The sequence below is a fragment of the Myripristis murdjan genome, chromosome 11, assembly GCF_902150065.1.
Source record: "Myripristis murdjan chromosome 11, fMyrMur1.1, whole genome shotgun sequence".
NCBI lineage: Eukaryota > Metazoa > Chordata > Actinopteri > Holocentriformes > Holocentridae > Myripristis > Myripristis murdjan.
This window is the reverse complement of record NC_043990.1, coordinates 23,328,394-23,346,368: the sequence shown is the minus strand read 5'-3', so window position 1 is coordinate 23,346,368 and position 17,975 is coordinate 23,328,394. Positions and strand designations below refer to the sequence as shown.

Sequence of the window (17,975 nt, the reverse complement as noted above, 5' to 3'; positions counted from 1 at the left end):
GAGAGAGAGAGAGAGAGAGAGAGAGAGAGAGAGAGAGAGAGAGACATTCAACAACTGGGTGTAGGACCATAGTATGTAAACAGTGGATTCATGCACAATAAGATAAAAACACTATAAATATTTAAAAAAAAAAAAAAAAAAAATTCGAGTCTCAGAAAGTAAACTAAGGCTTTGAGTATAATCAACATGAATTTCTTCTGTTTAAAAAACAACTCCTAATATGTTTAATGTGAGAGATTATTTACAAAAAAATAAAATAAATCAATCATTATACATACTACTGACACAGTAGCAAACTACTACTTTTTTCTCCCCTGAAACAAAGCTACATATTTTATATAAAACACTCTCCACAGATGTTATACATTGATAACAGCTTTGATTTATGTAGTCTGAATTTTACAGTCTGTGTTGTTCTTTGCATGTGCAAGGCATGAAGAGGAAAATTGCAATAAGCAGAAAATGGAAACAACAACAACAAAAAAAGAGTCCATGTTTGTTCATCTTTCCAGTAATATGAAGTATACACACACACAAAAAAGATATTTAGGCCTTTCCATTTTCAATCATTTGTATTTTGCGATCAACTGTTTCAACAGTGTCCTGCCTCTGGTCCTTTTTGCAGCATTTGTTCTGGATGAGTTTGAAGAGTGCAGCTCCTGGGATAGCAAGACAGGGAACTCCAGCCAGGATGAAGATGATAACATTGATCCAGGCAGGATAAGGACGCTCGGCCAGCGTGGGGAACTCCGGCTATGGAGTCAAGAAACCCGCAGGGTCAGCAGAAAATTTGTGATGCACACAAGGTTTTGAGCAAGTATTACATTATCTCAGATTTGTTTGCTAAGGAAAGGACCACCATCATCAAGGCATTCGTTTAAGGGAAAAGACATGAAAACATTTCTGAAATTGAAGCTTGCATTTAAAAACCATTTGATAAGTGCACTCACCGCTTCCTGGTCCCAGACAAGGTAGGTGAGATTCTTGGAGATTTGGGTTACAAAGTAGAAAACAAAGATGACAGCCATGATGAGTGGGCTGACCACCCTCCATGTCACCTGCCAGAAAAGGTTTGGCTTGTGGCCAATCATGAACTCAATGTCTTCATTGAACCTGTTGGGGGAGTAGTGAGAGGGATACTTGATGTCAGCTGGGCTGTATCAGGCTTTCTTGCGATAATGCCCATAAAACTGACTGGAAACGTGATCTTGGTTGTTTATTAGTTTAATGAGGCATGAGTGTTTCTTTAATAGCTCCATATAGCTGGACTCACCTATCTACACCATAGATGTAGATAACACTGATCATTTCAAAGAATGCAATGATCAGGAGCGGGATGGAGCCAGCAAAGCCATCAAAAAGAGCCAGCCAGTAGTTTCCGGAGCGCAGGGCAAATATGAGTCCGAGGGCAAAAGAGACTAAGCATGTGAGACCTGAAAAGAAACAAAACATACATGCAAAATGGCAACACTGGCATCTCTGGTTCAATTTTTGCCACCAAACCAAGCCAAGTCAAATATATTACCTGTGAAAATTTCTTTGGGCCATTTTTTGGGCAGAATGTTGAGGTCCTGTAGGGGAACCACTACTCCCTCGATGTTGCCAAACATAGTCGAGAGACCCAAACAGAATAGCATGATGAAGAAGAGGACAGCCCAGATGGGAGACACGGGCATTTTGGTGATGGCCTCTGTGAACACAATGAAGGCCAACCCTGTCCCCTCTACACCCTGAATGGGAATACACAAAATATTTCAGTGTTTTTCTCTTTGAACAGCCTGTTGCTGTTGTATGCAGTGTGATATCTCTCTTTCCTCTGAAGATCTGAGAGGTGATCAGTGAGACTAAAACTGGGTAAATTAATCATCTTTCGTTGAATCAACAAGAGCGGTCCATGTCTATATTTTAGCACACAGACCTGACTGAGGAAATCTTGCATGTTGCAATTCTCGATATCCAGTCCTTGAATGATTGCTGGATTTGTGTGGTTGAGGGAGGCCAGAACATCTTTGTAGTTGCTTTCTGTAATGGTACCTTCAGGGTAGTTGAAGGCATTCATCAGCTGCAAGATGTTGCTGCAAAATGGAATGGACATGGAGTTCAGATCACCCTGAGCTCAGACAATCATGATTGAGGCCTCAGCTTCATTACCCTCTGTTTAGTGGTGAGAGGCTTCTTTGCATTTAGATGTGTGGCATTTATGCCCTGCAAGGGGGCCTGAGGATGATCATGTCAGCATGTCTGTCCAGCCATATGTACATATATCTGTCCAACACTTTACTCCAAGGGAACTATTCTCAAAATATATTGAGCAGATTGCCATGGAATTTGGTGCGCATGTTCACGCTTCTCAGAGGATGAACCCCATCAATTATGGCGACCTCATTACAATTCCTGTGGCGCCAAGCTCAGATCAAAATGTCAGATTAGCACAATCATAGCATAAAATATAATTAGTGGATTGCCATGCTCTATATCCTTTCATGAGTGTAGATGTACATAGGTACATTTACACTCCTGAAAGGAAGATTCCCCTGAATTGTGGTGATATGACTTTTCTCTAGTGCCATCATCAGGCCAGATATTTCACTTGTAAGTAACATCTCTAAATGCAAAGGATGGATTTCCGGGTAATTCTCAGTGTATTCAAGATTCCTAAGGAATGAACCCTATCAGTTTTGTTACCATCATCATTCCTCTTGTGCCAAACTAAGACCAAAATGTCAATTATCTCACAGTCTATCAGGCAGATTACCATGAAATGCCATGAGCACATTCATACTCCCCTGGAGGGAAACCCCTCTCAGATTTGATGACCTCAAGACTGTTCTTCTAGCACCACCAACTATTCAGAAAGTTCAAACCCTATTCTCCCAAAACCTTTATTCCCCCAACATGTACCAAGCCAACAGGGCACCAGGCCCTGCAGTAGTTTTCATAGTTTTCAAATTTGGAGATATGAATTCTATTTTCACTGTCCCTCGTAAGTGATCACTTAAATTCAAAGAATAAACTCACTTTCCCAGGCAGTTGTCGTATTTCTCTGTGGCCCTGAAGCCGATGATGGAGTAAATAACAGTTGCAGAGTAGACAGAGGTGCAGCCATTGATGATGGAGATGATGACAGCATCCTGCTCACAGTTGTTGCTATTAAAATTATGAAGGGAAACTGTGTGAAACTATGGAAACTGAGAACAAGAGAAGGTTTCTCTATATCTCTATTATGTCACTACTATATCTTACAGTTGAGATATTTACTTACTGAATAGAGTTGTAGCTGGAGAAGGAGATGAGACCTCCGAATGCCAAGGAGAATGAATAAAAGACCTGGGTACCTGCATCCAGCCACGTTGACGGGTTCATCAACTCATTCACCTAAAAGAGGACAATCAATAGGTAGAGGCCACCATTACACCAGGTGCTCAGGTTCAGTTTTCACAATAAAGCCTTGAAAAATGCAGATGCCCATGCATGTAACTTGGTCTTGTAATGCATCTGTCCTTTAAAAGTAGCAGTTAACAGTATCTTCTACTGTCTTGAAAAAGTTTTTTTCAGGCTTTGTGTTCCTTTCCCTCTCTGTTCAGCCATGATGGCTATCACTACTAATGCAAACCATCCAGTTCTTGCTGCTGCTGCTGCAAGACACATTACATCACTCCCTGTGCACTGAAGGACACTGATACTTATGAGAGCGAATGTATAAGTGTTCATGAACATTGTATAGATTGAATCAATATTGCAATAGATCAACTGACAATACAGACAAAGTGATATTTTTTTACATAAAAATTTAACAAATGATCACTTTAATTGGTTGGATATAACATCAGTGCTTACATCTGGTGTGAAGAGGAACTTGATTCCCTCCACAGAGCCTTTGAGAGTCAGGCCTCTGATGAGGAAGATGGTGAGGACCAAGTATGGAAGGGTGGAGGTGATGTACACAGCCTGAAAAAATAGGAAAAGTTAGACTACACCAATTGAGCCCAGACTTAATTTTATTGTTGCTGACCGATTTCCAGCATCGTGCCCAAATGTAATATGACATGTTCTAAGAACTGACGTTTGTCATCTATGATGCCCACAACAACCCAACATAAAGTCAAAGATTTTTTTCGGCTTTTCCTGGCTTGTGTGGCAGTGGACACACTTGACTGTCATAATGTTAATTTCTTGATGCCTTCTGCCTTCTTGTGGACATTGCACTATACAGCATGTCACGGCTTGTCTTCTCTCTCCAACAAGACAAGGCAAGAACTTATTTTACTACCTACCTAATAAGGCATGGTAATATTATGCAGTCTGACCCCAGTGTAATACCTGCAGGTGCCCACAAGGACATGCACGCAGAGCCAGAGGTAAGCTGGCATCATTGCTACATTAGATTATTCTTGTATAATTTGACTTGAAGACCTTGCCAGTGGTCTCGATGCCCCGGATGCAGCAGACGTAGAGCAGAGTCCAGGCAGACACCAGGGTCAGTACCATCCACCACTGCAGACCTCCAGACTCCTCAATGTTCGCTGAGGTATTCAGAGTCTCTCTGTACCAGAAATAGTCTACTGTGGTGCTCCGGGCACATTCCGTCACCAGACCTGTAGGCAGCAGCAGATAGTGGCAAGGCAAGTTCAAGATCATAAAGCTGAAAACAGGACGTCGGAAGTGTTTAAAGGAAGCAGCAGTAAATTGTGTAACTTCTGCTGTTGTTACTACAGCTGTTGACTCATGAAAAAACTTCTGATAAGGCAGATCTGACTCACTGATTTTGCCTTGTCAGCTGCCTTTTTTAAGATGTATTGAAGAACAGTATCAAAGACATAAATACTGTTATCTTGATAGATGAGGGCATACCTGTCCTGTTGGCATTGAGAGGACATTGGCTCCACGGCAGGGGGTCCTGGAAAGAATTGTAGAGATACCACATGATCCAGGCCATAATTGTGTTATAGTACATGCCCACCAAGAATGACACCAGCATGGAAGCGATACCTGTCAAACAAGGAAACAGTCACACAGCCGTTTTTTTTGTTTTGTTTTGTTTTGTTTTTTTATTCACAAGTAAATTTCCTCCTGAAAGTTTTCAAAAGCTTTTACATACCAACACCAGTCAGGTAGGGGTTAATGGACCTCCAGACCCCCACGCTGCCCTTCCTGAGCCGCTGACCGATGGCGAACTCTAAGTGCAACAGTGGGATTCCCTCCAGAACCAGCAGAATAAGAAACGGGATCATAAACGCTCCTAGAAGTACAAAATTCATTTGTGATGTAGACTGAGTAAACTAAAAATGCATCACTTTTGTTATCACTTAAATGGAAAGTAACTGAATCCTCCATGGGGACAATTCACAAAATTGCTTGTATAGCATCCCTTAACTGCGATTATGTCATGGTGTTACTATCCACAGAGCACATTAAATAAAGCACCATCAAATATTTCAGCCTGTACTGTTTGAAAAAACAAAACAATGTAGGAAAAAGGCAAGAAAATCATTAGACCACATGCACTGTCAGTCTTTTCTGTAATAAGAAAAAAAAATGTGTTCTGCAAAGTCAGGCCAAGAAAATCCAGGAGATGAGATGAGGTGCTGTTTCTGAGTATAGTAATAGCAAGAATTCTTCCCAGGAATTAAAGTGCCAAGATAGTCTCCATCTGTCCACCGCTAATCAATAGATCCTTTTTACTGAAGCCATTTTGCCATGAAATAGCAGGTAAACTAATGATATTCATTAAGATTCTGTTCTATTTAAGCCTAACAGAGCCAGGGTCCTGTTTTTTTGTTGCTTTCTCACTGGAGAGGCTCTGCTACACGTAAATTAATGTGAGGTTTTGTGAGGTAGTAAAATGACTTGAAACAGTGAACAGTGCACATCTCTGTCATCCTACCTCCCAATTAAAAGTTTTTGAATTGTCTTCAGCATTTTCTTTATCCACTCTAGAGACTGATTTGACACTCATCCTCTACTTTATATCTTAATGTATGAAATAAACTACCTCCTCCATGGCTTTGACAGAGGTAAGGGAATCTCCAGACATTGCCGAGTCCCACACAGAAGCCCACACAGGTGAGCAGGTACTGGGCCTTGTTGTCCCACTTGGGCCTGTCCTTTGCCTCCTCATTCTCCATCCTCTCCAGGTCCTTATGGGATGGGATCCGGTCATCCAGTCCTGGGTTTGGAAATTTAAGTTTCATGATATCTTATTTTTAACCTTAAGCCTACACAGAAAACTAGTATTAATCAGTCCAGTCTCCTTTTGCTTGCCAGTTGCTTGCTTTTCTGTTCCTGTGAAAATGTGTAGATGGCTGTGTCCTTGCTCATACAATGTCCTCTGTGGAATTCCCAGTGGAGTGTCTGTCTTTGTGTCCTTTACCTGTGGTGTACTCTTTGAAAGGGCACCGAAAAGCCATTTATGTTGACCTTTGGCATCTCAACGGGAGTTATCTGTAACTTAATGACAGTGAGGCATTATACACTGTCAGCACCTTTAAACAGAAGGAGGTGCAACCACCTTGATAATGGTTAATACATCATGTGAAGTGCTGTCAGAGATGCTTCTGTCCTCATAGGATGAGTTAAATTATCGTTACTCTGTGAGGCCCTGTGACGCAGCATCTCTCAGACAATGTGATAAATAAGTTAAATGCATGAGAAATAAAATGAAAAGCCTATGGCATATTCAGTAACAGTTAAAATGATACGGTATTAACTACATAATTACAAACAACGGGCAACAAATTGTAGTACCATAAAATAAAGGGAATAAATACTTCCAGGATTAGAATGATTTTTGGTTGTTGCGTAAAATACAAATAATTGTATGAGATAACTGGAGCTGAAAATTCAGAAAGGTGCAGTGAATGATAAACTAGTTAAAAAAGGGTGGAAGGACAATCATTACAGAGACTGGCTACACCTGCACCATCTTTTGCCACTTTTCATATGTTTACAGTGAAGAACACATACAATAATAAAATTATATTTTTTGAAAATGCAATTTAGTGCTCAAATGTACAATACTCACACAGATACAAAAGTGCACAATGTGAACTCTGCAAAAATAACGAGAGAACAAAAGAAACCCTTAAAAAAGTGGCTGTAGTAGACTTCAGACTGAAGACAACATATCTAACAGGACCATTCAGAAGCTGTAGAGTATAAAATCTACACTTTAGAGATGTTACGCAGTGTGTGGAAGGTCTAAATTACTTGATGCTATTTTGCTAAAAAAGAAAAAAAGTACCAATGACATCTCCCTTACTTGGTTAGTATTTAATTATTTCCAGTCATTTCTGTGAAATTAAGGACCTGAAATTTAAAATACCATCTTATTTAGAACTTTAACAAGCATATCCATTGTAGCATTCTTTAGCTCCAGTTTGTCCAAGGCAGAAGGAAAGCATAAATCAATTGCAGGCAGCAGATTTTCCGACCCTTATCTTAACTGTCAGGCCAAGCCTTTTCCAGTCCTTGAGAAATTAGATTGTTTTATTACATAAGGATGTACAGTCACATATGTATGCATTCAAAGGCTGAGTTGCTTCCAGAAATCGATCAGATTTGAAAATCAAACTGAGGCAATTTGTCGAAGTGTTATTTTTCATAGTGAATTTTAAAAGTCAGTCAGACCAGAAGAAGTCATTTTACTTTTTGATTTGCACTGTTATGCAGTATCATGGTTTAACAACTCAAAAGTGCTTATAAAGCTTATCAGTGTTCCTCTCTAATGCAATTATTAACCAAAGAGGCACTGTCATGTGTGGACTATTTTATTGACTGGCAATCTATAGAGGCCATTTCAAGGATGTCTTTATGACTGTCTGTACATACTGTATGTGTTTGTGTGTGTGTGTGTGTGTGTTTGTGTGTGTGTGTGTGTGTGTGTGTGTGTGTGTGTGTGTGTGTGTGTGTGTGTGTGTGTGTGTGTGTTTGTGTGTGCTCACAAATTGCAAAACATCAAGATAGGTTTAACCATCAAAAACACTTATGGGAACAGCGGCTAAGTAAATCTGGTCACATTTGGATGTGTGGAAGACATCAGGAGGTAGACTATTTTACAATTCTTTGACATCCTTTGAATGAAAATCTGCAGCCAAGAGGCTGTGTGTGTGTGTGTGTGTGTGTGTGTGTGTGTGTGTGTGTGTGTGTGTGTGTGTGTGTGTGTGTGTGTGTGTGTGTGTGCGTGTGTTTGTGTGTGCTCACAAATTGCAAAACATCAAGATAGGTTTAACCATCATCATTCCAACCAACAACTCCACCAGGTGATTTCACTGATCACCCTACCTCCAAACAGAGAGGTGGGACTAATCAGTGAAATCACCTGGTGGAGTTGTTGGTTGGAATGAAAACCTGCAGTCTCTTGGCCCTCCATAGCACCAGTTTGACACCTGTGATCTAGAGTAATTTCATTTTATTCTACTGATGTGTAGTCAAAATGAAGTCAAATCAGGACAATCTCTTTATACCATGCTTAGAGCAGTTTATTCAGATTTTCACAAAAGAAAAAAAAAAGAATATCAAATAAATATTTTTTCCTTGTATGGACATATATTTCCAGTGAAAACATCTTGTAATTTTTAATTAATAAATGTCAGTAAAGCAATACACATTCCACTGTTAAATCAATGATCATGTTTTATTGCACTGGCCACTAATTTTGAGGAGCATCCGCTAATTTTATGCATTTGAAATTTTTTCCTTATATCCTAAAGCAGTTTTGGCATTAGGTTTATTTTTCAAGTATAAGAATGTGACATATTTATATCATTGTGTGCTAATTAACTGTGCTCTATCTGGTGTGAACTAGTAATGTCACCATAGAATAAAACTTTAATAATAATGATAAACAGCATGATGAAATAGAATAAACTGGTGCTTTATTGACATTTGCATGTTTACACATCTGAGACTTTGATTCTCACAAATATTAATTCCATGTTTTAAGGCAACAGGGGTGGCATGTAACTTCATTAAGTGAGCAATATGCAGTATCAAAGTTGCATCATTATATAATACAGATATTCAACACAATCCAATTAAATGTTGCTGCTGACATTCTATGACTTTGTGGGAGGGTCTGACATGCTGACTGTGGAAGAGATGGTGTTGAGCACAGGTACATCGGTGGTTTTCTTGCAGCAGCATCTTTGAAACAGTTTGTATAAGGCAACTCCTGGGATTGAAAGGCTGGGAACTCCAGCCACAATGACGATGACAACATAGACCCAACCAGGATAGAATAATGTGTCCAACACTGGGAAGTTAGCCTATAAACCGGATAAGGAGGATACATTCGAGTTAAAATATATCTTTGAAAAAGTTTTTCATGCTGGAGAGTCACTTTATAACTGACTCAACTGACTGGAGGCGATTGCCGTTGAACATACCGATTCTGGATTCCAGGCGATGTACGACACTTCGGAGCTGACTTTGGTGGCAAAATAAAAGACAAAGATAACAAAGACAATCAAGGGGCTGAGCACTCTCCATGTGACCTGCCAGAAGATGTTGGGTTTGTGTCCAATCATGAACTCTATGTCTTTGTTGAACCTGTCGAAGAAAATATAAACGACTCAGTGCTAATATGGTGCATATTTCTGATCTTTATATGGTAAACTGGTTCATATATCTATATATACAACACATGATTCATTGGTCATACTTCAGTTAGATCCAACTGAGTGATTTGATCAGACAAGAGGCATTCAATGAGCGCTGACATTCAGTACAACAGCACTCTGATGTCTTACTCGTATGTGTGACTATTACTTAATGCTTCACTTGTTCAGTAAATAACTGTTTAATGCATTGGAGGCCATTATCCACATTGTAACAGACTTTGTACTGCAACAGCACAAAGATGGACACTTTCTAAAGACACTGGAGTTAAATTACAAACGGTCATCAGAAGGCTATGAAGGGGAGGAAAGCAGTCTAGATATGGCCACCTCCTGCGTTTTTGTGCGTTTTTGTGCCTCAACTATTGTTTGTAAAACTGGTGTATAAAAGCAACCTGAGGCCATGCTGTTACTCTGCAGTTATACATTATCTTCAGGACTTGGCCTGCAGCCCCATGCCTATGACCAAATCACTGCTGTGCTGATATTCAGTGTAACAGCAAGTGTGATATTACTTAATCATCCATATTTAAATAAGAAAGTAACATCTGTAAGAAACTTTCAGTACACTTAAAAATTTCAACAATCCATAGTCTTTCCTGCACTTCCCACTTTAAAAGTACACCTAAGATTCTGCAACTGTGACAGTATGTGTTTACATAACCTCACAACTGCTAGATTATTCAAGTAACACTATAATTTTGTTATGTTAACTGCAGTGTTGATTCAGTGGCTGCTAACGCCATAATAAATGTTCATCTGATCAGTTGCAATTAGCTGAACCTGCAGCAAATGGCTACATTAATGTGCTTGAAGGTAATTTTAAAAGCTGATGTGGTGCTGATTCCAGCAAGCATCCAAATTATTTTGACAATTGTTATTTTCAACCATTTCACAAAGTTTTTAGATGTAGTGGCAGACTATAATAAAACAAAACTAAATTAAAATAAATTAAATTAAATCAAATCAAATTAAATTAAATTAAAAACAGCTACCTGAAAGTGACATTTCAATATCAAATCATGAATGTTTCTTTGCTAACACATTTTAAAATCTAGTCTTCAGCATGTCTTAAAACCACCTACCTGTCTATTCCATATAAGTAGGAGACAGCAATCATTTCACAGAAGGCGATGATCAGCAGAGGAGTGGAGCCAGCAAAACTGTCAAACAGTGCTAACCAGTAACTACCAGACTGCTGGGCAAAAATTTGTCCAATCAAGCAGGACACCAGGCACACAGTTCCTGTAACCCAAAATGTCACGTTGCTTATTTACAAAGCTTCTCACCAAAAGTCCTGTTGTATTGTAAAGATAAATAGATACTACCTGTTAGCACCTCTTTGGGCCACGTCGCAGGAAAGATCTTTAGATCCTGCAGGGGAACAACCACTCCCTCAATGCTTCCAAACATGGTGGAGAGCCCCAGACAGAAGAGCATGATGAAAAACAGGATAGACCAAAGAGGGGAAATGGGCATCTTGGTGATGGCCTCTGTGAACACAATGAAGGCCAGACCTGTCCCCTCCACACCCTGGAGAACGACAGTGCACACTCAGTAGCAGCATAATATGGACCCTTTTAGAGTAAGAGAATACAGAAACTACTTGCCATCAGTGGCATGTGGGGTGAAATGTCGATGAAATCTTACATCAGAAAGGAAAGATTTCATGCTGCAGGTGTTGAGGCCCAGCCCTTGTATGACCTCTGACCCAGAGATCGTGCTGTTGAGTGTTTGCAGCATTTCATCATAGTTGCTCTGTGTGATGCTCCCCTCAGCTAGACTGAATTCATTCAGTAGCATAATGATGTTTCTGAAATTGAAAATTGTGAGCATCATTGACCAAAAAATGGTTTCACACTGTGCTTGTAATCACGATACCAACATTTGCATTTTAGAAGGTCCTCATTTTTGTCTGGATTTAAATTGTGTAAAACTAATTTCACATGGAATGCACATACTCATTAAGGCAGGCTTCAAACCGCTCTGTGGCCCGGAAGCCGATGATGGAGTAGATAACAATGGCAGCATAGACAGAAGTACAGCCATTAATGATGGAGATGATAACAGCATCCTGCTCACAGTTGTTACTGAGAAAAAAATCCAAGTCAATAAATTTGTTCAATACTATTTGTAATGTAAGACTAGATGCTTAAAATTGTATATAATGTAGGGATATCATGTGGCTCCATCAGCGAGTATTTGTTCTGTTTATCTCTGCTGATTAGATAAGGTGTTGTGAAGACTCAACATATAGGGGTAGCAAATATCCACTTACTGAACAGGGTTGTAACTGGAGAAAGAGATAAGACCTCCAAAGGCCAAGGAGAAAGAAAAGAAAACCTGGGCACCTGCATCCAACCACGCTGACGGATTCAACAACTCATCTAGCTAGAAAATTAGAATATCATCAACATAGTGTGATTTTTTTCATGCCATTTACAGGTAAAATGATTGTTGACACATATACTTACATCTGGTGTGAAGAGGAACTTGATTCCCTCTATGGACCCTTTGAGAGTCAGTCCTCTGATGAGGAAGATGGTGAGCACCACGTATGGAAGAGTGGATGTGATGTACACAGCCTGTGTAGAACGGAAAGAAAAACTTAAAGGTGTCATGTGAAGCATTTTTCAGCATCAGTCTGGATATCTTGGTAAAAAAAAAAAAAAAGAAAAAGAAAAGAAAAAAAGAAATCCATGCTGAGATTCTAATTCTAATTCTAAATGTGTATCATATCTATCGGACTTTGTGTTATATTTCAAATTGAGATTCAATGTATATTTTACTTTCACACTTTCTCTTGCTTTCATGGTAGTTTCTTTGCATAGTGGTGATGCACCAACTACTGACTGAATACAGAGGAGGGAAGAGGGATAGGAGAGAGATACTGGTAGAGAGAGATGGAGTGCGTTATTGGTTGCTGTTATTGCCACTCAATTTGACTCTATGTGTTGATAGCTCTGTTTTATTCTGTTTCTGCATTTTCTGTGCCAGGGATGGGCCAGCCATGTGACCTGAAAAAAGATTTTTTTTTTTCCAGAAGTGAAACATTAAATATAACCATTTTTTATGCCATTTTTTCGCATTCATGTAAAATTTGTCATTACCAAAAGCTAAAAAATGTTCTCTATAGGCTCTATAGTGATGCTATTATCACGTTTGGATGTATTTTATAAAAAAAAATCACATTCTTTGGTTTATCATCCTTTTAATCTCTTTTAATGCTGTGAAGAAGTTAATCAGAAACCACAAAATGTACAATGCAGTGGCTGGTATAGGCTGCAGGTTTTCTTGATAATGGTCTTGCTGAATCATGGTGACTATATCAGTGACTTGAATCTAATGTAATAATGATTATTTGAAATGCTACACATCACACATTTAAAAAAGGGATTGTTTTGGACGAATAGCTTTCACATGGCTTGAATGATCTATCCTGCCATGTCCCAGCAGTTACACAGTGATGCCGGCTGTGGCTGGCCTACCTTGCCAGTGGTTTCAATCCCTCTAATGCAGCAAATATAGAGCACAGTCCAAGCAGTGACTAAACAAAGCACCATCCACCACTGCAGACCTCCAGACTCATCTATAGCTGTAGAGGTATTCAGTGTCACTCTGTACCAGAAGTAGTCCACTGGAGAGCTCTGTTTGCATTCTGAAACCACATCTGCAGTGAGCGAAAATCAAATAGTTAGACCAGATTGCAGTGAGACAGTCTGACTGAATTTGAAGGAAGGATCACATACCTGTGAGATTGGCATTGAGTGGACACTGGCTCCATGGCAGGGGACTCTGGAAGGAGTTGAAGAAGTACCACATCACCCAGGCCATGATGGTGTTGTAGTACATGCCCACCACAAATGACACCAGCATTGATGCAATACCTTTGGCAGAAAAAAATGCTTTTACCTCACAGAAGCCCAGACGTGTATGCTGTACATCTAAAGAATGCAGAGAATAACCAATGACTTCTTCACCAGTCTCGAGGACTGAATATTCACACAGCCTTTTGATATAGGACTGATGGTTTGGTTAACACAGGTGCTGCTGGATTAAAGTTTTACACTCACCAACACCAGCTAAATAGGGGTTAATAGCAGTCCAAACCCCCACACTGCCCTTCCTGAGGCGCTGGCCGATGGCAAACTCTAGGTGCAACAATGGGATTCCCTCCAGAACCAGCAGAATAAGAAACGGGATCATAAATGCTCCTATAGACACAGCAAGGACAATTTAGATAGCCTATGTGAGAGAATACACTTGGGAACCAGCAGAGGTCAGCAGCAGCAAAGCAGGTCAGTTTGTGATGTGTCAAGAGACTTACAATGCAACACTTCTTCATATCACTTCTTCTTCTATCTTTATTGTTCCCTTTGTAATCACAGGCCATTTGCTCTATATTGGTTTTTAAATACATTAAAATTTAGTGAATAACTGTTGTCAGGCGCATAAACGTTTTACAGAGATGAATGTTTTGCAGAATCATGTTAATAGTGTCCTGACTGACAAAAGGGAGTGTAGGAGTATTTATTATCTTCATTATCAAGTATGATGTTGCAGATGGGATAAGCTCAGAGCTGAAAGTTCACTTCGCCATCAGGACTTTGTGGGAGATAGTGAGATCTGAACCAGCTGATAAAGTAGAAAATGACATGTCAAATTAAAAACCTTCCATACAGTAATTTGAATGACTTGAAGCAGAGGTGTGGCATATAATAACAGGCTGTTGGCTTATATGAAGTAGTGGCTGTCCCTGTGAATTCAACAGCTACTCTTTGCTAGTGCCAATGAACCATACTGCAAATCAGTGGTCATGTATGTAAAATATTAACCGGGGGGGAGTGTGTGTGTGTGGGTGGGTGAAGCCCAAACACCTGAACATCAACACTACAGAGATCTGAAAAAAAAAAAGAAAAAGAAAAAGAAAACAAAAAGAGTCTAGAGGTCAGATTTAAGTTTTTCTTGGAGAGATCGTTGAAGAGCGCAACACCTTTCAGAGGCCACCTAGCTGTGCGATTCAGCAATCACCGAATGAAAGAGGACTGTCTTGTTTCTTTTCTGGACATGTCCTCTTTGCCATCCGCATGCTATTTCCCACATATCAAAGCGGTAATCTGGAAGTTCTCTGATTTTCTTCAGTTTTTTTTTTTTTTTTTTGTCTCTATCATTTGTGCTTCCCCCCTGTTCAGCCAAGGTGACCACATTGACCATGGTGACTATATTCTCCCATTTGCTGCTTTGCTGCTTCCAAAAATGTCTTAAAAGTCTTGCTTCATATAAAAGTTAGTTTAATGTCCTGCAGTACAACACATTACTGACTGCCTGTACTAGTAGATGAACAAAGGCATCAGTTGTTTGTAAAGATACTGCTAACCTGTAATGTACTGGGTCTCCAAAAGATAATGAGCCCTTTTGTAATGTATGGAGAGCTATGAAAGCAGGGGTGAAAGCAGGCCCGTACAGTCCAGTACTCCATACCAGTGAAAGATTCAGTGTGGGCATGCAGTACTGGGAAGAGGGAACAGCAGCTGCCTGCCAAAACCCATGCACACACTGTCAACACACTGTATGTCCAGATTAGTTACAGATTACAGCTAACAGTGTTCATAATGGAAATAAGCTTAACAACTGAACTGAGATGGATAGCCTGTATTGATGTGTTAAAACTGTTATAACTTGTTTATAATTGCTTCTTAATGATTTATAAGTGTTTACAACCTAATTATTAAACTAATTACAAACCATTCATGAACCCAAGATAGGGCAGGACTGAAAAGTGATAATGAAATCACTCACTACAGTAAATGTAGGTGCAGCAGGTTAAGGGAAAGTGCATTCACCAGAAAAGTTGAGCTGAGTTTAGCAGACTCTATGGTGCCTTGGACAAGAAATCTGTATAGTTTTCCCCTTTTTTCTCAGCATATTGAATAAATACAACTTGTTGAATGCTCATTGTCTGTATAAACACTGAAAAATATACTGTAGTTACTGCAAATGTCAGTGAAAAATGGTCTGAATGTACACATTCAATCAACATCTACAAGTCAGTGAACAAACTTTTGAGCCTGTTTTTAAAATCTTTTCAGTGGTGAACGTAGACATCTTTTCATCTAAAAATGCTCACAGATTACACCATTTAAATAAATAATTTGCTTGTTGTCAAGTGTTTCTAAAGGCAAAGTTCTAATATGTGTGTTCAGGGATAATACATGAAGCTGGGGGCGGTAAGAGAACGATATGAAATGATGAGGGCTGGGTTTCATAGTAATACCGACAAGAACTTCAAGCTGCTTTCACCTCAGGTAACACACCATTCAGCACAAAGCTTATGTTTAGGTTTATGTTGGTATGGCAAGACACACATGGCAGATAATCTGTAGAGTTGTAAAGAATCTGTGGAAACATGGTTGTAAATGCTCATAAAAGTGACGTCTGGGAAGAGGGAAATGAGTGTTGATACTCAAAATGACAAAATGTTTTCCATCTCACTTCAGATAACTGTCACCTCCAGAAGTCCTCCGATGATACAGCCATTGTTTGACCTTTAGCCATTGTTTCTGTGTATGAGAAGGTAATCAGAACAGGAGTACAGGGAGCTCTTCAAGAGCTTTGTCAACCTGTGTGAGCTCAGCCACCTTCTCGCAGAAACATGAATGAAAAGGTAGTAGACCTCAGCAGGAAAATGACCCAGATAACATCAACAACATCAATGAACATCAGATATCAACATAGTGGAAGCCTGTATTTGCCATTTTTATCTATCTATGTCTATATATTATCTATATTTTATCTATCTATCTATCTATCTATCTATCTATCTATCTATCTATCTATCTATCTAAATTATCCAGTCTCTGTGCAATTATCCAATTTACAATTCAATGTTTAAGTATAAGTGCATAAGTGAACGGTGTATACAGTGTATATAGTTTTTATAGTTCTTATTTATCACTCAGTCACCCCTTTCCTCTAATTTGAGCTGCTGTGACAAGATAATTTCCCCTGGTGGGCATCAATAAAGCTTCATGTCTTATCTCTTGATAGACCAGTGCTCATCCCCGAGAAAGTGTTAATATTTAACCTAAAGCACTTTAAGTGCTGCTATTGAGCCCATGATGATGCATTATCGCTTCATATTTTAATTATAAGTGAACCGTGTTTCATTCTATTAAACATAGCTCCTCATAATAAACATGCCCTATAAAATGCAATTCACGGTCAGACCATGTTTGCACAAACTGTACTTCATGAGCATTCACATTTTTAACTCACGCCCTCTGTATCTTCAGCAAACATGTATCTATCTTCCCCAAATAAACTGTGTAAACCAGTAGGGAAGTTCTGACATACTTTTAGCACTTCTAAGAAAAAATTAACTCAACGGAATGGACAGAGTGTTAGAATTGGTATGATCACTGCAGGACACAGCATAACATTAAATGTATGAATGAATGATGTTTTAATCATTCATTCATGCATTAAATGTTATGCTGGAATTTCTTGACCTGATGTAAATCTCTAAATAAATAACTCAGTTAAAATGGATTTGCATTACTTATTTTAAAGTATATGTGTTTTGTTTTATAGAGAAGACACAATCTGATATTACACTCATGTTCTATTTTATATCTTAATGTATGAAATGAACTACCTCCTCCGTGGCTTTGACACAGATAAGGGAATCTCCAGACGTTGCCGAGTCCCACACAGAAGCCCACACAGGTGAGCAGGTACTGGGCCTTGTTGTCCCACTTGGGCCTGTCCCCGGCTTCCTCGTTCTCCATCCTCTCCAGGTCCACATGGGACGGGATCCGGTCTTTGAGCCCAGGGTTGGGGAGGACTAGTCTCATGGTGTCTGTGGCTGCAGGGGATCAGGCTTCACTCCAATCGACAGTTTGGTTCAGTCACAGTGCAGGTCAGGCTCTGCCGCAGGGAGCTGGGAGGTGGGAGGATCTCAGTGCTGCTAGGTTTCTAACAACATGAGAAGCAGCTACATGACTCTCAAACTTGCTGTGTATCACTCCGCTCCATCTGCCAGCTAATATGCTCCTAGCAATAGGGTTACCCTCATTTACAATGTGCCAAGATTACGGCCACACACACACACACACACACACACACACACACACACACACACAGACAGATACAAAATAACTTAAATGGGATGATGGAGGTTTAACAAGTGATCTAAATTGTTCAAATGAAACAGGAAAAGCTACAGTACAGCTGAAAGTTAATGATATAAAATATTGTCACAAAAAGTGTTGCTAACCCTCTATTCTTCTCTCTTTCTAGCCTCTCACACTGCCTATTCACCTGCTTTAACGTTTTAACCTTTTATCAGCTTGTTTGAAAAGA

The 17,975-nt window shown here is 39.6% G+C and overlaps 2 protein-coding genes across 2 annotated transcripts; both read right to left on the bottom strand.

Annotated features, from left to right (window-relative positions):
• Positions 1-546: 546 nt before the first annotated feature.
• Positions 547-6,191, bottom strand: LOC115367718 (sodium-dependent neutral amino acid transporter B(0)AT1-like). Its single transcript, XM_030063608.1, has 12 exons — positions 5,993-6,191; positions 5,099-5,239; positions 4,852-4,989; positions 4,414-4,595; positions 3,838-3,948; positions 3,263-3,375; positions 3,019-3,147; positions 1,919-2,075; positions 1,526-1,730; positions 1,274-1,433; positions 951-1,113; positions 547-753 (listed from the first exon to the last, which is right to left on the bottom strand). The coding sequence occupies exons 1-12, from the start codon at positions 6,189-6,191 to the stop codon at positions 547-549; spliced, it is 1,905 nt and encodes a 634-aa protein (XP_029919468.1).
• Positions 6,192-8,785: 2,594 nt separating this feature from the next.
• On the bottom strand, positions 8,786-17,566 carry LOC115367963 (sodium-dependent neutral amino acid transporter B(0)AT1-like). The gene is made up of 12 exons (XM_030063904.1): positions 17,269-17,566; positions 13,688-13,828; positions 13,364-13,501; positions 13,103-13,284; positions 12,085-12,199; positions 11,893-12,001; positions 11,576-11,704; positions 11,265-11,427; positions 10,943-11,147; positions 10,700-10,859; positions 9,384-9,546; positions 8,786-9,263 (listed from the first exon to the last, which is right to left on the bottom strand). The coding sequence occupies exons 1-12, from the start codon at positions 17,465-17,467 to the stop codon at positions 9,054-9,056; spliced, it is 1,914 nt and encodes a 637-aa protein (XP_029919764.1). The 5' UTR covers positions 17,468-17,566; the 3' UTR covers positions 8,786-9,053.
• Between the last annotated feature and the right edge of the window lie 409 nt (positions 17,567-17,975).

What these genes read in the sequence shown, in the direction of transcription:
- LOC115367718 (XM_030063608.1), bottom strand. Translation starts at nt 6,191, where the DNA reads ATGAAACTTAAATTTCCAAACCCAGGACTGGATGACCGGATCCCATCC. An exon ending in TACGACAACTGCCTGGGAAA is followed by an intron (nt 2,076 to 3,018) that starts GTGAGTTTATTC and finishes TCCATTTTGCAG; the next exon opens with CAACATCTTGCAGCTGATGA. An exon ending in TACATCTATGGTGTAGATAG is followed by an intron (nt 1,114 to 1,273) that starts GTGAGTCCAGCT and finishes CTCCCCCAACAG; the next exon opens with GTTCAATGAAGACATTGAGT.
- LOC115367963 (XM_030063904.1), bottom strand. Translation starts at nt 17,467, where the DNA reads ATGAGACTAGTCCTCCCCAACCCTGGGCTCAAAGACCGGATCCCGTCC. An exon ending in TGAAATCTTTCCTTTCTGAT is followed by an intron (nt 11,148 to 11,264) that starts GTAAGATTTCAT and finishes GTCGTTCTCCAG; the next exon opens with GGTGTGGAGGGGACAGGTCT. An exon ending in TACTTATATGGAATAGACAG is followed by an intron (nt 9,547 to 10,699) that starts GTAGGTGGTTTT and finishes TTTCTTCGACAG; the next exon opens with GTTCAACAAAGACATAGAGT.